We start from the raw sequence: 26,541 nt of genomic DNA, 5'->3' as shown, positions 1-26,541 counted from the left end.
GGCCCGTCTGGGCACGATCCATAATAACCCCTTAACAGTCGGTGATTACCCCTTGTAAAACAAGTTTTTTCTTCAAAGCAGCAGTTCTTTCAAACATGTTTTTGCTACATTGGTACAAAGCCGTGTCAATATGGCTAGCCTTTTGCCAAACAGGTTTCTTATTAAATGGTAGCCTCAACATCTAAGGAGGTGTTTGGTCAGTGGAATTAACAATTAAAAGATATGAAATAATCCAAAACTAATCCATTTTAAAAGTAGCAAATTAAATTAGTGTACCGATAAGTCCAACTTCAATAGATATTTGATGCAAACCCTACACTCCTAGGAGGGGAGGGAAAACTTACACATACATCAATGGCATACACTATATGGGGTAATCCCAAACAATTCCTTATTCCAACAAAGAGAGATGACAATTATTAAAGGTTGATTCAACAACTGAAACCATTCACAATAACATTGTTATTGTGAGGGGTTGCAACAACAACGAGAAGGGATTTCTTATGAACTGTTATCCAAGAAGCTTCTTCCATATCTAAGTCCTTCCCACTTGCTCCATTGGGTAATGTCCAGTCAAACATGTGCAGAAGGTTTGCTAATACAAGTTCATCCATGGCAACAGCAAACTCCATTCCAGGACATCCCCTCCTACCCGCCCCAAATGGGATCAATTGAAAATTATGACCTCTGAAATCAATACAACTACTGTCAGCATTCATGAATCTTCTTGGATGAAATTCTTCTGCTCTCCCAAGACAATGGTTCTCTCCCAATCGCCCAGGCATTGATGATTACTCTTGTTTTGGCTGGAATGTCATAGCCTTGTATTTTGACATCTTGAGTTGATTCTCGAGGAACCAACAGAGGAAGTGGAGGGTGTAGCCTCAGTGTCTCCTTGATCACCATTTTCAAGTAGTGCATTTGTTCGATATCCTCTTCTGTAATGCTGGGTTTGCTTCCAATCATCCTGACCTCATCTTGCACTTCTTTCATGATTTCTGGGTGCCTCAAAAGTTCTGCTATTGCCCATTCTAGCACTGTGTGTGTAGTGTCAGTTCCAGCACCAAACATATCCTGGAACAAAGCTCAGAAAGCCATCAAACTCAAGTTTAAGAATAATTTGGAAGGGAAGAAATCCTTGTACCTCTAAGACTTTTTGTAAATACGAAAACTCTAAATGATAGCTTTGGGTATGTAGAATTGCATAAAAACAAAAATTAAAAAAAAAAAAAAAAGGCAAGAAACGATAGCTTACCAAGAGGATAGCTTTGATGCTATCTCTGGTCACGGTGATACCAACAGTGGAGTCCTTCTCTACCCCAAGCAAAACATCCACAAAATCTTCTTCTCCACCACAACCATCGTTCCTCTTGTCACCATCGACATGGTCTTTGATTATTTGATCAAGAAAACAGTCTAATTCTCTGAAGTTCTTCTCCACCCGAGCGTCCAAACCACTCAGATAATCCACCCACCCAAGTGATGGTATGAAGTCCCTCACACAGAAAATACCCATCAACGACACAAATTCCGTCAACACCTTCTTAAACCTCTTCCCACCCTCATCTCCGCCGTACTATCTCCCAAAAACTACCCTGCAGATTACATCATTCGTGAGAGAAACCAACATCTCGCTCAAGTCCACCATGGCTGACAACGATGGTGAAGAGTAGCAAGACTGTTGGATCTTCTCCACTAGCAGAGCCGTCTCCTCCTTCCTCACTGACCGAAACGATTGCACCCTCTTTGTACTCAGAAGTTGCAGGATACAAATCCTACGCATCTGGCGCCAGTATTCGCCATAAGGAGAAAAATCCTATATCCACGGAGCTGTAAAAAAGTCGATCCGCTATGCTTGACTTGGGTCTGCTTGAGAAGATGAGATCATGGGTTTTCATGATCAGTTGAGCCACTTCAGCTGATGAAACCACGAGATTCGGTTGGCTACCCAGGTGTATAAGCATCAGTAGGCCATGGCGTCGAGCAAAGGATTGGAGTGTGCGATGCGGAAGCATGCCCAACTGCTGGAGGTTCCCTATAACTGGTAGTTTCCATGAAGAAGGTGGTAGATTAACCTGTTTTCTTCTTGTCCTGCAACTGAACCTGAACACAAAGAGAAAGAATAGCAACAGGAGAACAAGAGAAGAGATTGAGTTTGATAACGTGTTTTGCTGTAACAATCGCAAGTACTCCCACCCATTTCGAGTGGACACCCACCCAAGTGGGACCACTTTCACTTTCACTTCTGAAGTCCGACAACAAGAATTCTCTTAAATTACCCTTATGGGGCCAGGAATTATAAACGCTGGGCTGAACCGTGCCACAAGGGAATTCTCTTAAATTACCCTTTTTTAAGGTTTAGGAAATAAATAGACTCTACTTTTTAAAATAGGGATTATAGGTAACTTTTGAACTCTAATATCAATAAAAATAATATATTTAATGAAATTTTAAAAATAAATTAACTTTTTTAAAATAATATAAATAAATAAATAAAATTACTGTTCATCTTCTCTTGGACGCCTCCGCCATCTCCCTAACACCGCCATCTCCATCCACCTTTCCGCTTACGCCTCTGTCCAACACCGCCATCTCTCCGCCATATCTATAATCTCTAGATATAAATCAAGTTCCCCGCTGTTGATACCCCGATCGACGACGGAGGTGAACAATCAGCATTCACCAACTTCCCAACCATTTCTCCTGGCATCCTTCCGATGGCTTAGCAATCAAACGTCTCGCTCTAGCAGTCCACTTCCCATAGCCCAATGCCTTGGATGATGTTGTCAGTACTAGTGCTTCACCCATCAGCCCGACCAGAATCACACGATCCTCCGAACAGCTAGCGATCACATAGTAAAACACGGATGGTCCCAGGCGGCGTAAATCGAACGGACCTTCCCACGTCCTCGTCTCTGGATCAAACATGCAAACGGCGCCGGAAGTTTTCTCCAACACCAAGAGTCTCTCGTTGGAGACGGCGACGGAGAGCCACGTGGTGGCCGCCGAGCCCTTCAAAATCGCCGGCATCGATTGACACATCTCCCATCTCCGCGAATTAAGGTCGTACATCTCCACTGCAAGCGGGTCGTCTTCAAATTCGACTGTGCCACCAGCGACGACGATGCGGGACCCAATGATTGCAACGACGGGATCCAATCGCCAAACGAGCGGAGGATCAGGGTTGTGCCAAGTTACATTGAGGGCGTCAAATGAGAGGCAAACTTGGAGGAAGAGAGAACGTAGAGGAGATTGCGGTGGGAACACCGAAGCGGAAGACGTGGTCGTCGTCGGAGGTGTGCGTAGTGATGTCCATCCAAAGCTGGGAATTAGGATCGTAGGCGTGGGTAGTTATCAAGGATGGGTTGCGACGGCTCTGGATGTAGAGAAAGAGCCAAGGCTTGGCACGTGGTGAGTTGCAGAGGGAGGAGGCTACAACGCGTCGCCATGCCTTGGACATGCGAGAGGCAGGTACGAGGTCGATGAGGGGAACGTGAGACGGGATGGATTCCAATACATCTCCATGAAGAGGAGGTTGAGCTTCTAATGCTGTTACTTGTTTATCCTCCTCTATTGCCATTTCTAGCCAGGAATCTTTCTGTGTTGGAGAAGGATAAGATGAGATGGCAATGGCCATGTCTCTCTGTATATATATAGATATAGACTTTGAGGGATGTGTTGGGCTTGTAGAATGGTTCGCAGACCATCAGGGGACGAGCTGAGACGGATGTGATACGATAGTTGGTGAAGTGATCTATCTGTTTGAGTCTCACAGGTAAGAAGTTGAACCGGAAGTTGCCGGAGACGGAGGTGAGCATAGGCGTGTCAGGAGACCGTGGCGGGCGGCTCCTATAAGAAGAAGATGAAGAGCAATTTTGTCTATTTTTAATATTATTTTAAAAAAGTTAATTTATTTTTAAAATTTTATTAAATTTATTACTTTTATTGATATTAGGGTTCAAAAACTGACTTTATCAGCTATAATCCCTTAAAGTATTTGACATTATCATCAAGTTGTGATACAAAAGATAAAACGTTAAATTTAACCCTAAACTAAACTAGAGAAAAAAAAATGATGAAAAAATTAATAAAACATATGAATTTTAAATGATCGTCTTACCCTTTGGGTACAAGTCATCCAAAAGGGTTAAACAACTCTTTGGCTACTGTGAACAGTGCCATAGCTCTGTGTCTAGCTGAAACCTCAAACCCATATTTTCCTAACCGAATTCCGGTGACCGCTGCGACATCTGGCGGTTGTGCACCGTTGGAAGACAACGTTATTGACTATAAGTGAACCTCTGCTCTATTTCCCATAGTTGACGATAACATTAAATCCTAAATTTTCCCCTTTTTTCGATGTCTTGCAGTGGGATCAAAGGCAAAAATACTAGCTCGTCATGCAAATTGCAGCTACGAAGTTTTCCAAACCTATAGCATACTATTCGATCAGAGGCAAAATTACTTGTTTGATCTCTTGCAGATCTCGACAGAGAATTTTCCAAACCTCGAGTAACGCAGGAACAAGAACGAACTAGTCCTTACCGATTCTTGCTATGGACGTCTTTGTAAAGCTTGGGTTTTGATGCTTGTCTGAGAAAACGAACTAGAGCCTCCAGAAAATCTCTAACTTTTGGTTCTTTTAATCCGAAGAAAATAGAGCAAAAGAAAGGGACTTGGATGTATTTTTTCAATGAAGGGGTGGTTAGAGGAGAGCATTAAGTTACTGGGTTCAGAGTCTAGATGGATTGATTTTCTGGTTTCGGTTCCATCATGCCATCAAGCCTGACACTGTCGCTGCCGTTGATCTTTCCAATGAAGCATATCCACCTCAGACTCTTACCATGAATGACTAAACAACCTAACCACCGCCTGACCGACCAACTCTCAATCATTGGTGGGCCCGTTGCTTTTTACCTGTTTGTCTTCTTCCTGAAGGCTCTCCTAGAAAGGACAGCCATGATGACTGATCTGAAGCCCCCACTCCGCTTCTCCTACTCCGTCCTCTGCCATGCCACGGCAACATTCTCTCCAGATAACCCCGCTTGGGACAAGGGCTCTCTCCCATCCGGTCTAGAAATCGTCGTCAAGCTCATGGATTCCAATTCCCTATAAGGTGAACACGAGTTCCAAAACGAGATCGCCCTCTCTGGGAAGATCGTCTGCAATCGAGTGATGGTGCTTATCGGCTTCTCCTACGGCTGCAAGCGTCGGCAGATGCTACTCATGTATGAGTTGATGCACAATCGGCGCTTGCAGGATTGCTCGATCACAAATGAAATGCAGTGAGAAAGGATAAGCTATGGCCGTCGTTGAGAAAATAGCATATTGAGACCTCAATAAGCTCCGGTCGTCGGCCTGGAAACAAACAAAACCAAGACCAAGCTCGACCCCTTGTTTGGGGGCATTTTCGACCACAAAAGGGTATTATTATCATTTTTTAAAAATATAAGAGTCACGTGGTAGAGGTTGAATTAGTCAATTGCCAGAAAACAGGGTACTTCAAAGGAATATATAAACAGTAGGGGTACAGTTAGTCCAGAGAGAAGAAAACTCCCCTAAATTCAAGGTGGTATCCGTCTGTATATCCGTGGATAAACAGAGAGAAGAAAGCATGAAAAGCATTTATCTTGTCAATGTGTACCAACATGATCCATAACAATAATGGGAGAAGCAATGAGAAAAGTTGAAGAAACCCCATTAGTGCTTCCTAAGATTGAGCTAACCTAGCCAAAACTATCAAACTTCTTAAAATGTATCCAATGAAACAAAGATTTTCTCATACCTGCAATAAATCTTAATATGGTCGCAAGTCACTCTTCTTATATTTCAAAAAGCTTCAAAATATTGGTGTCATGTATCGTATTGATAAGCTTGGATACATATATTTCTTGTGATATGCATGCTTTGGATACACATGAACACGGTGGAATGATGTAGATACGTTTGTATAAATTAAGGGAGCTCCTACAAATCTCACAAATACATTAATAACATTGACTTTAAGGTTAAAATAACCATGAATAAAGTATAAATACATAAGAAATACATATTCTAGAGTGACACTTGTAAAGAAATACAATACAATCAATATAGCAGGATACATAGATATCATACAACTTTTTTTGGTATTAAATAAAATGTGAACTTAATCTGAAATTCTCGAATATTTTGTAAACAATACTTTTACTCATATAAACATTAAATATGTTATTTGTAGTAAATTAACACATTAGTTAATAATTCACAAAAATATACTAATTTTAATTTAAAAAATATATAAGATTTATTAGAATTTATAATATACATATCACGCAAATTCATAAAATTTAATCACTAGAAACTACTTGATCCTTGTGCAACTATTTACACCCAAATGTGACACCCAGTTCCATGTTCTACTCTATGCCTTGTGAAGCTAAAGCTCAAATCTTTTCTTCCTACCTCAAACCTGTTTTTCCTTTCACCCTTTTCTTCTGCTACCTTTTTTCTGTTCTTATTCTCTGCATATCCAGATTTTCACTGTCAACTGACAAAAGAAACATTTGGCACATACTAAAAAAGGTGCTTTGACACCCCCACCCCCCACCCCTTCAGATTATGAGTTCACATCTGCTCCGACCATGGTGCTCAGATTATCATCTCAGAGGATGAAAGGATTAGCTTTCAATTACTACAATAACAAAGGAACTCTGGGAATAATCACCAAAGGCCATCTAAGGATGCAACTTTCCACATCAACCAACTCAAAAAGAATTAAACAAACAGTCTGTGGATCAATGTGAGGAGGGTGGTAACTGAAAAAACAGTAATGACATTAACATGCTTGTTATAGGAACAGATATGTTGTCATCTATGCCCTCTTTATTTGGGAAGGACTCCACAACTGTTGCTACCAAGGAAACTAATGCCACCTTTTCCACTGTCCACACCCAATCCAACTGAAAGTAACCCAAAGCAGAAAAGTAGTACAGCATCCTGTAACACAAAATAACCATATAAATGTGAGCAAATTTGTTCAAGTCAAAATACATATTGAACAATACAACTTTCTTGCATAACCTACCCCATAGAGATTAAGAAACCAGAGAGAAACATAGATATGCTTCCAATCCAACTCTTATGTTGGTTATAAGGAAGCTTTAGAGACCCAAACCTCCTCCCCATGATATCAGCAAATCCTGTAAAGCAACAACTCAATCAGACAACTTGAAGGGCCTCAAGAGACTAGAATTTGGACCAGGGCAGAGATTTAACCATCTCCTCCAGCCATCATAGCCAATGAGATCACCCCAATCGGAGATTCACGCCAGAAGATCACAGCACATAAAATCAATATCAGAACATAATATAGAGGACCTCTAAGCAATTCCCTGCAAATATTAACACATCCACACTAGATAATTTGATATGCATTGGAAGAAAAGACACAAAATTTGAAAAAAAAAATAAAAGAAGGTAAAAAAAAGGAAGAAAGAAGAGATATATTTAAGGATGGTGAAATGAGAAATTACTCTGGGTTTCCCTCACGTGTTACAGACTTCACAAGACCTTCATCATTGGCTAGTGATAGGCCATAAACAACAAGCCTTACGCAATTCAGAAAAGGAACCAAAGCAGCAAAGAACCGAGCCGTTATTGAAGTGCTATTCTAGCATTAAAATGATCACCTGAGTTAGTTGAGAAATCCAAAATGCTGATACCTAACAGAAAGATGACCATATTAACAAGAAGAGAAGCACTCAGAGTAATCATGAGAGGATACCTGAAAATTGGCCAGGAAAACATGTAAAGCAATCCTGACAATATATGGACCAATTTTCTGCTAAATGTCTGCTCTAAACAAGAGAAGAAATAAAGATCTGTTAAAAAAAAAAGTGAAAGAACCAAGGCAGATGTGTTAAACTGAGTAAAAGTATATTTCATATAATCTTGTTGTGCTAGATATTTCCATTTTCTCTTTGCATCTAAAGTATCCAAAACTCGGGATGCTTTCTTTTTTTGATAAATAACTCGGGAAGCTTTATTGATGCTATGTTATTTATCATACTGAGTTTGCTGTCTAACAATGCCATGGTAACATGGTTCAACCTTAACTTAGATGAGTTGTAGATGAAACACGTACAAGGTACAATTATTAACAGGATTACTGTTTAAGAAAGAGCCATATTATCCAAGGTACCAAGGTGAGGCTAGGCAACAAGGGGGCACCTTGTCGCCAAGTCACCTAGGTGATGGATTTTTTTTTTTAATTAAAACCATGAACTGTAGGATAATTCCCTAGGTTCCATAGCAAGCAGCAACCATCTTTCACTAGTAACTGTCTATACACTTCTTAAAAAATGTACAAACTTCATTTAAAATATGGAAAACCAGCATATTCATAAAAAAATAGAAGAAAGAAAAGAAATTAGAGAAGTTGAATCCCAATTTTGTCCTAGGAAAAGAAGAAAAGAAAGAATGAAAGAAAAAGGAAATAATCAATATGTGTTGATTGGACAAAATTTTGAGTTCTTCCTTGCTTATCAGTTCAGATTCTGAGTTTTCAATGGTTCAATACAGAATATGTTGATTGAACCCTAACAAATCAGAAAATAATATTTTTAACTCACAAACTGAATAATTAAGTTTAATAATGCTTGTTTTATTTATTATAATCTCAGAAAATTAAAAATCTAAAAGTATATAGTAGCACCATCCACCATGTATAAAATACCTTGGCAATTAAGCAAGGCAACCTTCCATGAGCACCTTGTCACCTTGACAACTATGGAAAGAGCATTATGGTGCCTATATTTAAAAACAAGGGCAATGATACGAAGTTTCAATAATTATCATGGAACTAAACTTATGTGCTATAAAAATTTGGGAAAAAAAATAATTAAGCAAAGGTTCCAACATGAAACAAGTACATCAAAAACTAATTTGGGCTTATGCCAAAGAGACAAACCATGGAAGCCATCTTTCTATTAAGACTGTTGATTAAAAAAAAAGTTAACAGAAAAGAAGTTTCAATAATTATCATGGAACTAAACTTATGCGCTATGAAAATTTGGGAAAAAAAATAATTAAGCAAAGGTTCCAACATGAAACAAGTACATCAAAAACCAATTTGGGCTTATGCCAAAGAGACAAACCATGGAAGCCATCTTTCTATTAAGACTGTTGATTAAAAAAAAAAAAAGTTAACAGAAAAGAAGTGAGATCTTCATATGGTTTTCATTGATTTAGAGAATATGATAGGGTCTTTAGAGAAGTAATATGGTGGATTTTGGAAAAAAAAAGTTCCAAATAGATACATGGGCAGTGGGCCTAACTAAGAATATGTACAAGGATGCAAAAATCAATGTTTGAACACCTATGGGAGAGAAATCAGATTTTACAACTACAATGGGTCTTCACCAAGGTTCAAGCAACACTAATTCCTCATTTATTTGCACTAGTCATAAATGAATTGACAAAAGATATTAAGAAGAGGTCCCATGGTGCTTGATGTTTTCTAATGACATAGTATTAATTGATAAAACTGACAAGGGATTAAATGCAAAATTAGGTTTATGGAATATGGACAACCATATAAGAAACAAGAGGTTTTAAAATAAGTAGTACTAAACAGAATATATGCAATGTAAATACAATAACAATAGGATTGGAGACCAGAGATAACTCAATATGACCTCTTCCATACTAGGGTACATGCAGGATGGGAAAAATGTAGAGGCACATCAAGAGTCTTATGTGATAAGCGAATAACACTCCAGCTGAAAGGGAAATTTTATGAAACAGTTGTAAGGCCAACTATGTTGTATGGAGCAAAGTGTTGGGCAGTCAAGAAACAGCATGTACAAAAAACAAGTGTGACAGAATTACTTTATTAGAAGGATGAGTGGTAAAACTAGAAAGGGCAAGGTCAGAAATGAAGTAGTAGAAATCACTATTTGCTGATTCAGTCAAGCTTCTTGTGAGAGAAAGAGGGGGAAAGTGAAGGTTTCAACAGTAGAGAAGGAAGGAGAAGAAGAAAAGAGTAAGAGGTCAACTAGAGTTATGAGAAAGTTAACCCTAGCCGCCAACCCCTCATTATATTTATATTTAACTTAAAGATGAGATATTACAAGGATGCCCTTAGTAGGGCAGCTACTAAAACTGAATAGTCACAACTTTAAAAAATAAAAAACTAATGGGCCGAAGGCCCAACAACTTCCTAATTAAATAAAAACAAACTAAAGACAAACCGGGCCACTCAACAAAACAAACCGGCCCACTCAACACTCCCCCTCAAGTTGGGAGTAAATGTCACACATTCCCAACTTGCGTAGATCATGCTCCAGCTTGTTCTTTGCAACACCCTTTGTGAGAACATCAGCGAGCTACAGATCAGAAGCAATGTATGGAAGACAGACTTCTCCAGAAGTTATCCTTTCTCTGATAAAATGTCTATCACAGTATAACATCATGAGTTATTCTGCCTGTACACCAATTTCTTCTAACAGAGAACGGATCCAGAGAAGTTCTGAAACTCCATGCACCATGGCCCTGTATTCGGCTTCAACACTAGATCTTGCCACCACTGTTTGTTTCTTACTCTTCCATGAGACTAGGTTACCCCCAACTAGGGTGCACACTCCTGAAGTTGATCTCCTATCATCAAGGCATCCTGCCCAATCGGCATCTGTATAAGCCTCTAGTTTCAACTGTCCATGATCAGTAAACAATATGCCTCTGCCTGAATGTCCCTTCAGATAAGCAAGGATCCTGTCAACTGCCTCCCAATGCTGGACTCGTGGAGCATGCATGTATTGACTTACTACACTCACTACATAGGAGATGTCTGGTCTTATCATACACAAGTATAGCAGCTGACCCACAAGTCTCTGATATCTCCCAATGTCCTTTACTGGTTTACCTTCTGTTGCACTGATTTTATGGCTTTGATCAATAGGGGTGTTCATTGCCTTTGTTCCAAGCTTCCCTGTCTCTCAAAGAAGGTCCAAGACATACTTCCTTTGAGAGATAAAAATTTCATGTTTCGATCTTGCAACTTCGATGCCTAAGAAGTATCTCAGTTCTCCAAGATCCTTAATTTCAAATTCCTTATGTAGGTTCCTCTTCAGACTATCAATCTCACTCAGATCATTCCCAGTGACAACAATATCATCCACATAAACAATTAGGACTAACACCAAAGATCCCCTACGCTTCACAAACAAAGTGTGATCGAATTGAGTTTGAGTGTAGCCAAAATCAACCAAGGCCTTTCTGAATATGTCAAACCATGCTCTGAGAGATTGTTTCAAGCCATATAATGACTTCTTAAGCCTGCATACCTTTCCCTTTTCAGTATCATTGTAGAAACCAGCAGGAAGATCCATATACACTTCTTCTTGCAGATCCCCATTTAGAAAAGCATTCTTCACATCCAGTTGAAACAAGGGCCAAGAGTATGAGGCAGCAAGAGAAAGGAGTATCCGAACGGAGGTCATCTTTGCAACTGGCGCAAAGGTCTCTAAATAATCAATGCCATAGGTCTGTGTGTATCCTTTTGCGACTAGTCTTGTCTTGTACCTCTCTATACTTTCATCTGCCTTATATTTTACTGTGCAAACCCATCTGCATCCAACTGTCTCCTTGCCTTCTAGTAGGTCCACAATGTCCCATGTCTGATTCTTAATCAAAGCTTCCATCTCTTCCTACATGGTTGTTTTCCACTCAGGTTTGGAGAGAGCCTCACTAACACCCTTGGGTATAGACATTGAATCAAGAGAAGAGAGAAAAGCACGATAGGAAGGAGAAAATCCACTGTAGGATAAGTACTGTGAAATACAATGAGCAATACACTTTCTCTTCCCTTTTCTAAGAACAATAAGGAGATCAAGGTTATCGGTAACAGAGTTAGTAGGATCAATGGGAACTGAAATAGTAGCGGGATCAAGAGGAATACCTGAATCCATATCAGCCGAATCTGGAGTCTCCAAGGGATCGACAGGAAGTGGTGTGAGTTCTGCTGTAGTGGAATCAACCGCCTTGTGAAGTCTATCGTGAGTAATGCTGAGAAACAGAGCGCAAAGGAGGTGGCAAGGTAGGTGGCACTGGGTGGTGGTCAAGCACAGGAGGTGACATAGGGACTGGAACTGCGAGAGTGATAGACTGCTGACTTACTTCCCCAAAACACTCCCCCTGAGAAGGATTCTGTGAGAAGAAGTGCGTGACTTCAAAAAAGGTGACATCCATGGTAACATATCGGTTCCCAGAGACTGGATCATAGTAGCGGTACCCTTTCTGATTCTCTGCATATCCAAGGAAGACACACTTCTTTGCCTTGGGATCAAGCTTCGAGCGGTGAGGACCAAGGATGTGTGCAGAGCAGACACACCCAAACACCCTGAGAGGAACATGAAACATCTCCTCCCCTTGAGGAAAAAGAAGGTTGAATGGAGTGTTGAATCCAAGTATACGAGAAGGCACCCTGTTAATCAGATATACTGCTGTGAGAACTGCATCACCCCAAAACCGAACCGGAATTGTAGATGTGATCATCATGTTTCTTGCGGTCTCAACAATGTGTTTGTTCTTCCTTTCTGCAACACCATTCTGTTGTGGACTGTAGGAGCAACTGCTCTGATGGACAACACCACATTCTAACAAGTACGAGGCAAGATGTCTTTCAAAATATTCCCTGGCATTATCAGATCTGAACACCTTTATTCTTGTTCTAAACTGTGTTAGTACCATCTGATGAAATTGCCGCACCAAGGATGGTACTTCATCACGGGATTTCATCAGGTAAATCCAAGTGTATCGAGAGAAATCATCCACAAATAGGAGAAAATAGTAATAGCCTCCCATAGAAGGAACATGGTAAGGACCCCACACATCCGAATGAATTAACATCAAAAGAAGAAGAACATCTTTTATTACTAGGTTTAAAAGAATGTCTACAATGCTTTCCAAGTTGACAACCTTCACACTCTAGACTTGACAGACTAACAGACTCAAAAAGTTTTGGAAACAAAGAAGGAAAAGACAAATGGCCCAAACGATTATGCCAAAGCATAATCTGACTCACAGATTCTGACTCACTGTCCCTGCTAACATGATGACTCTGGTGAGGGAGAACATCCAAGAGGTAGATTCCATTCACTTCATGACCACTCCCAATCGTCCTCTTTGAATCCAGATCCTGCAAAATACAACGTCCAGGAGAAAAAATTACTGAGCAGTTCAAATTCTTAGTCAAACTACTAACAGATAACAAATTTGTGCTCAATCTAGGAACATGAAGGACAGAGGGTAAACAAATAGAATCATTAATCTTGATAGATCCCTTCCCAGCAATAGGAAGATGGGATCCATCAACAGTGGAGACCCTATCTCTGCTAGAACAGAGCTGGTAAGAGGAAAAAATAGTGGAGCTATGGGTCATGTGCTTTGAGGCTCTAGAATCTATAATCCAAGGAGGTCCCTCCTTACCTGAAGTGGAAACATAATTTGCAGTGACGTGTGAACTACCTGTGTGAGCAAAGGAGGTAGAGTGAGCTCCACCAGTGCCACCTGTACCTTGTTGTCCGCTTGCGGCTGAACTGGAACTAGTTGTATCCCGTTGGTTCAGAAGTAGCCCATACCTCTCAAGTTCGGCCCTTACTACAGCGGCTGCAACAGACTCAAAGCAGCTGTAGTAGGAGGGGCCGGAGTGTCACCGGTAACTGCCATGTGCGCATTTCCCTTCTTATTTCTCAATCTAGTCGGCACAAGATGTGGGTGAAGCTTCCAGCAAGTATATCTTGTATGCTTAGGCTTCTTACAGTAGTCACAAACCAAGTCTCTTTTGTCTTCCTTCTTGATTTCACTGCCACTTTATTTAGGTTTCACAACACTTACCATGGCAGATTGATCAGAAATTTGGGTTTTCATCATCACATCCCTCCTGCACTCCTCCCCTAACACAAAAGCATATGCTTGGGAGAGAGTGACACTATCTCTGGAAAGAAGATGTTGTCGTGCAATATCATACTCAGGGTTAAGGCCAGCAAGGAATTCAAACACCCTATACTTCTCTAAATGTCTGATAGGCAGTTGCATCCTTGGTGGTTTCCCAAGCAAAGGTCTCCAAATGATCAATCTCCTGCCACAGGGTCTTAAGGGCTGAAAAATAGGCTGCAACAGATCTATCTCCCTGCCTTGTAGCAATAATCTGGTTTCTCAGTTAATAAGCCCTAGCAACATTCTCCCTTTGTGAATAGGTTTTTGCAACCCCATCCCATATTTCCTTAACAGTGTTTGCCCATAAGAAATTTTTACTTATATGTGGCAACATGGAATTACACAACCAAGTCATCACCATATAATTTTCCTACACCCACCGGGAGTTGCTAGTTTCGAGTTTCACCTCTTCACCAATGATATACCCTAATTTCCCACAAGCCCCAGTGGCCATCTTTGCAAATTGTGACCATTCCAAATAGTTTGCACTATCCAACCTAACTGTAGTAATGGTTCCAGCCCCGAAAGGGTCTCTAGTACCCCCTCTCATTGGTCTCATTTCACTCCCAGGCTTATTTTCAACTCTATGGCCCTCCATGCTTCTCAAAAAAGGTAAAGAAAATAACTAAAAATTGCAGCAAGATCAAACAAGACACCTTTTGGAACCAACAACACTTTCTTGGTGTCTTGGGCTTTCTTCCCACAAAAGATTCCTTTTCTGTGGCATGGGAGAAGAGAGTGAAAAGACAACCGCCCTCTCTAGAAGCCTCCAAACCACGTGGGACTTGAATCGCCCCTTACAAAAAACTCCAAGGAACCCTAAAAAACTAGGGTGCCACTTCCTAGGTCAAAATTGAAGAGTCCAGCAAAAACATGACTCTTCCCCTTTCTCCAGTTTTTCCTGATTCTAATGAGAAACCCTAGACCAGCTACAAGGCACACAGATCCATCAAGAAAATCCAAAAACTGGGCTTACCTGAGAGCTTCGATCAGCCTCTTAAATCACCATGCAGTCGGCCAATCTAGGGCTGCATGAGAGAACAACTTCAAGAACCTTCAACCTGCTCTGATACCAAGTAGAAATCACTATTTGCTTATTCAGTCAAGCTTCTTGTGAGAGAAAGAGGGAGAAGGTGAAGATTTCAGCAGTAGAGAAGGAAGGAGAAGAAGAAAAGAGTAGGAGGTCAACTAGAGTTATGAGAAAGTTAACCCTAGCCGCCAGCCCCTCATTATATTTATATTTAACTTAAAGATGAGATATTACAAGGATGCCCTTAGTAGGCCGGCTGGCTACTAAAACTGAATAGTCACAACTTTAAAAAATAAAAAATGGGTCGAAGGCCCAACAACTTCCTAATTAAATAAAAGCAAACTAAAGACAAACCGGGCCACTCAACAAAACAAACCGGCCCACTCAACAGAAGTCATATAAAAGGAACCTAGGAGTAGCTCCAATAGGCGATAAAATGAGAGAAAGTAGATTGAGGTGCTTTAGTCATGTGCATAGGAGACCATCTACAACACCCATTAGAAGAAGTGATCTGTTACAGTTCAAAGTATAGATAGACCCCAATAAGCCGGAAGGGGTGTATCAACACTTTGAACCATACACAAGTTTTTTTTTAGTTTTTTTTCAAGAATAGGTCAGAGGGTCAATCTTAGGTCTATCTACTCCCCGAAAATAACCAAATTTCAAATAGACATTTTAGAGTATTGACACCCTGCCAATACGCACAATTGTGAAGTGGGCCACGCCAGCACGGTCTAGCATGAGTTTTCGTTCCAAGCTGGGGATTTTTAGGCCCATGGGCCGGCACGTGTATATAAATTTTTTTGAGGCCCACGACTTGTTCCAAACACACACACACATGTGTATAAATTTTTATTGTAATAATATATTAATAAATTAGCAAAGCAGCAGGGGTTTAAGAATCTGGAGATAGAAGGTGACTCCAAATTAGTAATTCCTTGGATGGTTGACAGTTGCCCAGGTGTGTGGAAGTTCAGACATCTAATCAGAGAAATTAAGAGCTTAGCAAAGGATTTTGAGGCAAGTTTCAAGTGGGTTAAGAGATAAGCAAATGGATATGCAGATACTTTGGCAAAACAAGGGATGTATAGGGATCAATTTTTTTGGGCAGATTTGGGTTAAATTGTAACTATGGATAAGTTGTGTTTTCTTGTTTCTAAATTTTTACTTAAATCTGTGCTGTAATTTCTTCTTCATATCTAATGAAGTATATTCTGTTTACTGATCAAAAAAATAATATATTAACAAATATACATATATGTATATAAATTTTTATTTATTACTATTTTATTCTAATTTTCTTGTAATTTTTACTTTCATTTTATTATTTCATATATAAACAATTGTGTATACATCAAAATTCATATGGAATAAAATTTAAAGACTTTTTTTTTCAATTTCTTGTCTATCTCATTAATTTAATTTAACTTTTTCATTAAATTTTTCAATTTTTCTAAAAATATCATGCAGCCCATGGCCTGGCATGTCCTACTACAGTGCAGGCAGCCTACAAAAGTGGGCCCACATTACACCTCTACGGCTCTACCGATACAATACAATATGCCCGATACAGCACATATCATATTGAAATTTTGAATCTTAGGCTAGATTGCTAGAAGAGCCAAGGGTAGACCATAAAGAATTTGGGTGGAAGTAGTATGAAAATATTTATGTGCCCATAGTTTAACAATTGAGATGGCACTGAACAGATCAGAATGGTAATGGGATTCATGTTGCCAACCCTTATAGTTGGGACAAGGCTTAGATGATGATGATAATGATGGCTAGTATGGCTTGTTTATCTAAGAGTTAGATCAGTGTATTAGGTAGATATTGACTTTATATTTTTCTTTCCTTATTCTAATCAAAAATAGTGATAAGCACACCAAGAAAGAAAGAGGGGTTAAACCTTTAATGGAACCAAAAGTAGGAAATATAGAGAAATACAACATAGTCATTCTATTTGATTGCCTGACAATGGAGTCCATCTTTACGAATGCATCACAATAGAAGCCAAGCCCAAGAGTGTATAGTGAGATAAGTAATAAAGTGAACAGCACCTAAGGAGAACCTGGAAATTATGAATATATAAGTTTGTACAGCCCGAAAAGCATCCAAAATTCTAAAATTCTAGAATAATCTTTGGACTCAAAATTGATCTTCAAACCCTCAAGAAAACATATATAAGGCAGCCATATCTCTCAATAACTTCTAAGGGTTCATTTGGGTCCAAGTACAGTACTTGCCAAGACTTCTTGCTCCTGTGGCTGACCAGTGTATTTTTGGAACTGGACTCTCTGCAAGTCAATTCCAATCATAATCTTGTGAGGTTGGAGTTTGTTAGAGAAGATTCCAGAATCTCTCCTCCCAAGTCCCAAATGCTCCATAATCCCTGGAAAGTTCAATTTCTAGTTCAACTACTGATAGCTTAGCAAGAATTTAGGTATGGTCTTTTGTTTTTTATAATGAAAACTCTTTACCTTTTTTTTCATAAAGGGATGGGAATGTAAACTCTTACCTTGTAAATCCCGTCATGTTTATGTAAACACAATACCGTTTGGTTACATATCTAGGAGATGTAAACAGCCAATAGGCCCACAAAATGCCATATAAATACTATCCAATGTTTCCAATTGCATGAAACTTCACCATTTTTCAAGCCAAATGCAATGAAAGTTTACGAAATTTTGAAAGTTTCACCAAAATTTATCATGATATATCTGTTTAATAGATGCTAACATATAAGACCTTCACTCTATTTCTTCTATAGTTACACCGTACGACACCTCCCTCCCCCCCCCCACCAACAACCCACCCACCCACCTACATCTTCCATTCAATCCCTAATGCCCTGCAACCTGCCCTGGTAATTGGTCAAGCATTCAATTGTGACCCAAACCTTAGTCTTAAACTATTCTAACAATGTTTAAAACTAACCTGAAATGCCTAAGCAAAAATCTTGGCAGAAAAAATCCATATTGATGACATAAAACAATTGCTAGAAACAAAAGACATCATTTTTTATAAGCAACAGAAACTTTATTAATTAAGTGAAGACTGAAGAGTTACAGCTTTTAGGTAGCCTCAGCTACCCCCTTGCATACTTAAGACAGAAACATTCAACAACAGAAAACTTTAGGTTATTTTACGATTCAGCCCAGAAACAATGCTCTCTGTAAACCCCTTGACAAGCTCCTAAAGTTTTTAAATTCATTCCTGAAGCACCAAGGAATCTTCTCATTTCATAAATTTATCTGAGCAGAAGCTTTGTCAGGTGAATAATTTGATGCCAACAGCATAGTTCTCAAAATCTTACAATTTATGATATGATTTTGAATCTAACGTTTGGATCCTTGTCTACAAAAATCTTACAATTTGTATAATTCATGCAATTTGAATCAATTCAATTAAGAATTAGTTCTCTACTTTTGGCATTTCTTTTTTTTTCTTTCAATTTTGTCAGGGGAGACTTGTCCTAAAGCCCATACTAGAAAATGATTTATTTGGGTTATTTAAGACCTTATAGAAACCATATTGAGTTTATTTCCCATCACATGTAGGTGAAATAGCCATTATGTGGATTATTTGACTTATCATCTTAGGCTTCTAGTTACCAGGTCAGAGGTTACTCCAAAACCAGAGTCTGAAACTACCTGGAACCATCTGTTTGATGACAGGTTCATCATAATGTCTATGAAGTAATTAAAATATGAAAGGAGAAAACAGTTAAAATACAAAGAAGAGACTTGCTAAGCCTAGACTCGACACCTATAAACAATTGCCCAGTTCCCTACCAATCCCTTAAAAAAAAAAAAACAAAATAAAAAATAATCAGTTCCCTTCCATTATATTAACCTGCTCGGCTGCTCTCCTGGTCAGGACCCGTGCTAGTAAATCCCCACAAAAATGGTTCTGACTTCAGAGTTCAGAATACTCAATCTGATGCAAAAATTCTGCAGACTACAGCATCAGATATTAATGAACTCAGAGAGGCCCGAAAATATGAATGTTATATATTAAATGCCCCTCCACAATTATATAGATTGAAATTGATTCAGCAGGCATAAACATAATGTCAGAAACCTCCAATTCTTTTGTAAAGCTCAGTTTCAGCCCCCGCGCTTTTCAAGATAGGATGTTGTTTCTAGGCCACTCCCTCGAGTTATTGGAAATTGAAATTGCTCAAAAAAAATATCGGAAATTGAGATATCAGAGAAGTGCAACCTATGAAGATAAACTGAAATGCAATCAGTGCATGTCGTCCTATCAAGATTCGAAATCATGTAACTTCACGAAATATGTAGCCTAAGAAACCATGCCTACAGTAAATGAACAAAGTGGTGGAATTGGGGAATAAAATTCGAACTCAAACCTGTTCGACTACATTAAGCATGGTAAGCTTATCGAAAGCGAGAACGAGAGCATAAGCGCCGGCAGTAACGAGCATGGTGGCACCGGCGTCCTGCAAAAGTGCGCCATGGTCGACATGGAAATGGAACAGCGCGCGCGGGGCCCTGAAAAACGAGGATGAGGAGGCGGTGAGGTCTGTAGCCCAACAACCACCTCGCTTCACACGAAGAAAAGCAGGCTCAAGTACTGGAATCCCGGCGCGCCGCCGAAGGGCAACGGCGGAGAGCCTAGACCGGTGGTGGTGGTGGTGATGAAATGAAGCCCTCGAGTGAAAACATGCAGACGATCCAACTCCAAGTCCGATGCTCATGATTTTCTCAGCCCTTTCTTTCTTGTCGTTGCTTCCTTTTGTGTACTGTATTCCTTCTCTTCTGCGTCTGTGACTACTGACTGACTCATAGAGATAGATGAGAAGAGATCGGCTTCAGTGAGTGCAAAAGCCGTTCGAACAGAATTTACAGCCTTACATTGGGAATATCTCTCTACTTTATATGCTTTATTTCATAGGAGATATTCCAATGCCACGCTAACCTATAAAGCTATTCGAACGGACCTTGCAGCGCTGTACTTTTTACACCTCTAATAATAAGCCAAGGGGAAGCGGCCCTAGTGGGCTAAATTTAATTTACGACGTGGGCTTTACTATGGGCCATACCAAATGTTCAAAGCTAGATATAGAGGGAACTAGGAATCTAAGCCCGGAGCAAGCTGGACTGGCTCTCTGTCCAGCTTTGATCCTTGTGTTCTGTTCTGTTCCAATCCCCAAAATCCACCGTGTGTGTGGGGTTGACAGTAAAGCAACGGGCCGACAAGACTACAACTATAAAAGAGAGATGTTTGTTTGTTTGGTTGTTTGTATAACATTGATTAGCGGGTTCGCCCTACAAACAGATGAAGGTGGGTCCCACAATATCTGTACAGTGAGGACTCCTTAGCGCCACTCATGTGAGCATCCCCATCTCACTCACACGACATAGCTTGATCCCACAAGGCCACAAATCACTCCAACAAATAGCAGCTAAATCTAGGAAAGATTATCATTATAAAAAAAGAAAGAGAAGAATCCACATAAAAAAAGAAAAAGAAAAACTTCTCTCGCTGCTGAATCTACAACTTGGTTAGCTGAATTCACATCTGCGCCTCATAACATATCTCAACCGTTTATTTGGAATATTTTCCACTGATAATTTTGGGAGATGTTCTCAATGCATGCTGAGATGTGCATGTGAGGCATTTGTGGGGCGCCTCCAATGAGGCATAGATGTGATCTCTGGTTAGAGATTGGATGATTCCTATAATTTAAAGCCATCTAATGGGCTTCAGGCTTCCCAAGTGTTGGGTTTTAATTCCAAATAGGGTTTGATTGATCAATTACATGAAAAACACACATGTCTTGAAAAATAAATTTTTCTTACAAAAAATCAGTTTTTAACTTGTCCCACATTGGAAAATTCAAGACCTGTTTTGAGATTTTTAAATAATAGCTTACTTACACTCCTTAGAAATAAAGAGAAGAGTATGAAGGCTTGCTATCGCAAAACGTGTGCACGTGCGTGTGTGCAGTGCAATGAGGCGCACTTTGCTCGCACTTGATCATTGATGTTTCAACTACAACGATTCGATCGGGTGTGATTAAGAGGCATTATTCAAAGTTAACAGTAATTAACTATTAAGTACATTTTAACAGTCACAATTTCAATGAGTCTTTTTTTGAACCAACACTTTCCTCTGCTCCATAACTCTTCTTAGATTATTTAAGGAGCATGAATCAAGCATTTTACACACAATTTTGAAAATCACTTTGTCTCTCTTAGTCCGGTCTGCTATTGTCTCACAAAAGATTTCTTCGGAGACTCTTCAACTTTGCTAGTGGCAAATTCTCATCCAAGGCTTTGTTGTATCCTGGAAATGGATTTGTCTGTAACCCAACAGCAAACTCAGTGGAATTGAGTGGGGGCAAATAACGTTTTAAAGACAGTATCTTTAGACACGCCTCAGAACTTCTCCTCTAAATTTTAATAACCCCAATTCACAACACTAAGCTGACCATACTTCCACCAAATTGATGGAAGTATTACCAATGAAATACGCTTTGAACTCCACTACTTTCCCATATATGTCTCTACTAAGGCGCTTTTCAATTCTCTCTAACTGGATCAAGCAGGGATTTTCCTTCCATGAACCCATGAGGAGGCAAGGATACAAATCAAATTGTCAATCTAAGCCAGAAGTTAGATAAGTGATCCACTAGATTGACAATATATTCATCCCAAAATCATTAGGCTCAATTTGGGAAGAGCAAACCTACAAGTATTTAGAGAATAAATTCAAGGTTTTACATCTATATGTACTCTTTCCAAAGTGATCCTACAAAGTTCAAAATATCACCCATGGTGTAAATGAATAATTTTTTTTTTTTTGCTTAAAAAATCTAAAGAAAAAAGTGAAAGTAGCATAAATTTGAAAGGATATAATGGTACAATGGTTATAAACGGAATAAAATACTTTCATATTTGAATTAACATCACTCTTTAACAAATGTATGTTTGTTAGGGATGTTCATAAAATTTTATAAATTGACCAAATCGGACTAACTCAACCCAAGATGATCAATTTTAGAAAGTAATCGGTTAGTTTTAGTAATAAATACTAAAAGCTAGCAACTTAGTTCGGTTGTGGATTATACACATATAAACCAAATCCAAATAAACTCATTCAAAATATATACATTAGTGGAAATGTGGGATGTGTGGTAATTTGGATACTACTACATCCCAAAAAACCTCAACTTTTCCTATGATTTTAATGTCATTATTTCACCATGTCAAGCCTGTCGGTCACTACCCAAACCACCCAATTCATTGCTTCCCATTCCTCTCACCTAACCTCTAACCAGTGGCGGAGCTAAGAATTTTCTTTTGCGGGGCCAAATTAAAGTGTTAAACAATTAAATCAGTAGGGAGCAGACTTTGAAGGAAAATGGCCTGAGAATGAGAAGGTTTGGGTCTATTATAATTTTTTTAAAGAAAAATAAATAAATGTTTTAATTTTGAGAGTTTGAGGAGTATTAAAGAGTAATCCTTTACATTTTAGTAATGTTTTGGAATGCCAAAAACCTACTTTATTAGGTTTGGATCCAACCTCCGCTTAGTAACTCCATATAAGTAATGTTTTTATAAAAGGTCTGGGGGAAGAAGGACCGAACCACCCCCCCCCCCCCCCCAAGATACTTGGCTCCCTCCCCCCTACCTCTAACTCTGTAACATCTTTGTCCTCGCCCACTAAAATCCAAAACCTAAAAAGTACCAAAAGGCAAAAGCTATCCTAAAAAATTAAAAAATAGTTCATAAAGAACTAACAAAAAATTTAAAAAATTAAAAAAATTAAAAAAAAACATGATAGATCAACCCTTTAAAGTCTAATCAAATGAGACAAAGTATTTTGCTTTTCTATTATTAAAATTTGAAAAAGCGATCGATTGTCCCTCTAAAATTTCAATCTATCAATAGTTTTCTATTATACATTTGAAAGTGGGACCCATATTATTGATGTTGTATCAATTAATTTATTTGAACATTTAAAATATTTTAATTAAAGTAGCTAGTCTTTGATTCAATTACCCAATTAAACTAATCAAAGATTAAAAGAAATTTTTAAATAGTTAATTTTTATTGAATAAAAAACTAACAATTCCATATGGTTTTTTCAACTTAATGAGATGTCCATATAGTGACTCTCTCTTCATGGAATGTCCTTTTTATTTAAATTTGTATATTGTGCTTACATCAATCAAGACTACAAGTACATCTATATAGAAATGGAAATTTTTTAGTGTGGTTTATTCTGTTATTATTTTATCTTAAAAATTGATAGTATGGTTTGATAAATGTATTCCTTACCAAGCACACATTTGCTTGTTATGTACTCACATAAGTCATTAAGGTTGATGAAATTGTAGTTTAACTTAGTAGAGTTGATTAGAACTTTTGCTTCAATGAGTGTGGTTAAATCAATGATGTAGAGGTCATTATGTTTGTAGATATTCTTGTATAATGGATTGATGCTCTTTAATTATCTAGTGATGATTAAATATGTTTTGTTTTAGAGCAATGTATTGGCAAATTTTTCTACTACTGAGTTAAATAATATGGCTTGGATTTGTATACCTTGCAATGGAAAAATTAATTATTAATATCATTTTTATTTATTGGAAAAATATACAAGATGTGTATATCATACTTATTCATTAAGTAGTATAGCTTTGAATTTTTTTTTAGCTTCTCTATGATTGTTGTAACTAATAATTATCCCTTTATATAAGATAAATGCCTTTATAGTCCAACTTGTATCAAAGTGAGTTGAAGACATATTCTAGTTCTTTGTCCATTCTATATAGACTTGTTCATGGGTCAAGTAGCCCGATGGGCTAGGTTGGGCCCAACCCGTTGTAAGTCAAGCTTGGACATGAATTTATCCTATGGCCTTGGGCCCAAAACACTAGGCCCAACTTTTTTTAGGCTAGACTTAAACTCTCTCAAATAAGCTCTGCCCAAGCCTAAGCCCAACTAAAAAAATATTATATAAACAAAAATATATACATGTTTTTCTCTTTGTTCCTTTGCTCTTTGCTCACGGATATTTCATTATTTTTGAGTTTTGAGGTCTTTAATATAAATCTAATAGTTTTTTATTGAATAAAAAAGAAAAAAATCTTTTTTTTTCAAATTTTTGGTCGGTCTCGGGCTCAAAACCTAGGCCCAATGGCTAGCCTGAGCTCAGGCTCGAGCCTGAAGCCATTAATAAAAAGACAAAACCCGACCCAACCTGGCCCATGAATAGGTCTAATTCTATATAAACATTTGAAATGTGTTAATTCATGGTGGTGGGTAACCAATTGGGAATAAATTTTAAAACTTAAAAAGAGTTTTATGTGATAACGTATAAGTAGCATTGCCTTGTGATGTCATTAATTTTGTTGTCTAAAAAACATGAATGTAACTTATAGATTGATGAAGGTTCAGATGATATTTACGGTTAAAACTTCTTTGTATACTATATACTTTTTGAAAGTTCCTTTCTTCTTACTTGGCTATTCAGGTTAGATGAGTAGTTTTTTTTTTTTTTTTTTGTTGAAGAAGATATTACTTTTAATAAAACATTGTATAATTAATTGTTCATGTGAAAAGATGTATTCTGATAGATAAATGCTTACCTGTGAGATTATTTATTTATTGGCATCGCAAAGCTCAGTTGAATTGGAAATTGCTTACACTTGAGTTTTGCAAAATTGACTAAGTATACCCCTACTATTTGCATATTCCCTATGGGTACCCTTAAGTTTTCTAACAATTGACTAACTGTACCCTTACTGTTATAACACCATCATATTCTGCCAAATCGTGATTGCATGTGACTGTTTTAACTTTTTAAAACATCCCACCAGAACGGAGATGATGGAAAAGAGTCATTACTGCTCTATCTCTTAATTATTTGGCAGTTCTCTCTCTCTCTCTCTCTCCATGACCTTCTCTCTCTTTCACCTCCATGACCCTCTCTCCATTGCTCACGGTTCCCCCGATCTCCTCCTCTAGAAGAATGCCTTAACACACCACTGTTGTATCTCCACCCTGGATGCTCACCTAGAAAAATGGTGAAACCTCTCACTTTCGTGTGTGTGTATATATATATATATACAAGTTCAAATAATTGAAAATGTATGATAGAATTCTTTTATTTTGGATATATACTTATATGGTAAGGGGGTTTGTGCAAGTGTTCAAAATACAAGGAACCCATTGATTCCATATTCCTCTATGGAATCGGAATCCTGTCTCCAAATTCCTCATTGATCAACAACCAACAAAATGGTTTTAACTTTTATAGCTTGTACTTGGGACCCATCAGGCCCAAATAGCAGCTAGGACCAACACCACTGAATACCCACCACTTTAAAGGGAAAAAAAGGAAAGAAAAGGAAACCAAGACAGGGAAAAGAAAATACCAAAAATTAGGAAGAAGCCTATCGACGTGAAGGCTACCGAATCGAGTGAAGACTGAAGAGTGAAAGACTTTCCATTCCTCTTAAGAGAGAAGGGAGGCAGCATAAGCATCAGCAAATCAGACGAGGTTACCTTCAGTGGGTGAAACCAGTTTCGCCAGGTGGGACCCACAGGAGTGGGGCCCTGAGATCTGACATCAGGGCTGAGGCCACCCAGTGCCGATGGTGACGTTGGCAGCAAAATTGTTAAGGGGATTTTACTGTTCAGTCCACCCCAACAAATCTTAGCTCTGGAATTGATATCAATATATGGGCGGGCAAGGTATTTAAAACTGAATCGGACAATCAACTGTTCAGGGGTCCGGTTCCCAGGTTGAACAGTCTGACCATTTGAACCAAATGGACGGCCTGTTCTGACAAAAGAAATAAAACATTTTAAAAAATAAAAAACAGCCAAAAAACATTGAGCAGTTCAAACGGTTCGACCGCCCAAGTCAGTGGTTTGCTAACCAAACCAATGGTTTTTTGCCAAAAAGATAGTTATGGGGTAAAACGGAATCGATCAGACCAATTCCCAGTTTTTCTGATCCGGCCATCCAGTCCAATCCAGTTTTGAAAACCATGTGAGTAGGTATTGGTGTTATAGATGGAATTGTTTGAAATTTTGAATTGTTATAAGTCTGCAGTGGAATTCATAATTCTGAGGTGGAGTATAGTCTACTTATCCCAATTGTTTAACTAGGAGGGTGATGGGGACACTTTCTCCATGCGCATTGTACTGAAACTCCACCTCCAAGGCCAAGTGGTGAGGAAACATGGAGGCAACATGACCGTCTTTGCCTAGAAGCAAGAGGATCATATCGAATCTTGGGTAGTCAATTGAGAAGGATGCCGCCACAGTCCTATCTCAAACCAGCTGCCTGATGTGGAACTCGTAGGATAGGTGTGGTCTCCAAAAGTATTTGCTTGAAACGGAAGCTTGTAAAAGGCATGGTATGTATTTGAATATTTGAAGAACAATGACGGTAAAATAGATACTTCAATATTTTCCATCAATGTTTAATGTTTAGTGGTGATATCAATTGTCAGAAAACTCCGGGATACTATAGTAAGGGTTCAATTAGTC

At 38.7% G+C, this 26,541-nt stretch overlaps 1 protein-coding gene and 2 pseudogenes across 3 annotated transcripts; all 3 read right to left on the bottom strand.

The window, feature by feature from the left end:
* Positions 1–267: 267 nt before the first annotated feature.
* LOC104612547 (cytochrome P450 71A1-like) lies at positions 268–4,711 on the bottom strand (annotated as a pseudogene). The gene is made up of 3 exons (XR_016082669.1): positions 4,546–4,711; positions 1,256–2,103; positions 268–1,074 (listed from the first exon to the last, which is right to left on the bottom strand). The product of XR_016082669.1 is annotated as a cytochrome P450 71A1-like (transcript).
* Positions 2,103–4,552, bottom strand: LOC148802256 (F-box/kelch-repeat protein At1g23390-like; annotated as a pseudogene). Its single transcript, XR_016082670.1, has 2 exons — positions 4,121–4,552; positions 2,103–3,849 (listed from the first exon to the last, which is right to left on the bottom strand). The product of XR_016082670.1 is annotated as an F-box/kelch-repeat protein At1g23390-like (transcript).
* Positions 4,712–6,647: 1,936 nt separating the features above from the next.
* On the bottom strand, positions 6,648–19,942 carry VTE5 (phytol kinase 1 VTE5). Its single transcript, XM_010279981.3, has 6 exons — positions 19,380–19,942; positions 7,766–7,833; positions 7,515–7,646; positions 7,258–7,373; positions 7,067–7,181; positions 6,648–6,978 (listed from the first exon to the last, which is right to left on the bottom strand). The coding sequence occupies exons 1-6, from the start codon at positions 19,725–19,727 to the stop codon at positions 6,777–6,779; spliced, it is 981 nt and encodes a 326-aa protein (XP_010278283.1). The 5' UTR covers positions 19,728–19,942; the 3' UTR covers positions 6,648–6,776.
* Between the last annotated feature and the right edge of the window lie 6,599 nt (positions 19,943–26,541).

Source organism: Nelumbo nucifera, chromosome 2, assembly GCF_055504915.1.
Source record: "Nelumbo nucifera cultivar China Antique chromosome 2, China Antique-T2T, whole genome shotgun sequence".
Taxonomy (NCBI): Eukaryota; Viridiplantae; Streptophyta; class Magnoliopsida; order Proteales; family Nelumbonaceae; genus Nelumbo; species Nelumbo nucifera.
This window is presented reverse-complemented; position numbering and strand designations above follow the sequence as displayed.

Excerpts from the sequence above, each read along its gene's own strand:
- VTE5 (XM_010279981.3), bottom strand. The coding sequence starts at position 19,727 with ATGAGCATCGGACTTGGAGTTGGATCGTCTGCATGTTTTCACTCGAGG. Across the intron at positions 7,834-19,379 it reads TGCTTAATGTAGTCGAACAG|ACATTTAGCAGAAAATTGGT; the intron begins GTTTGAGTTCGA and ends TGTTTAGAGCAG. Across the intron at positions 7,647-7,765 it reads TTTTCCTGGCCAATTTTCAG|CACTTCAATAACGGCTCGGT; the intron begins GTATCCTCTCAT and ends ATGCTAGAATAG.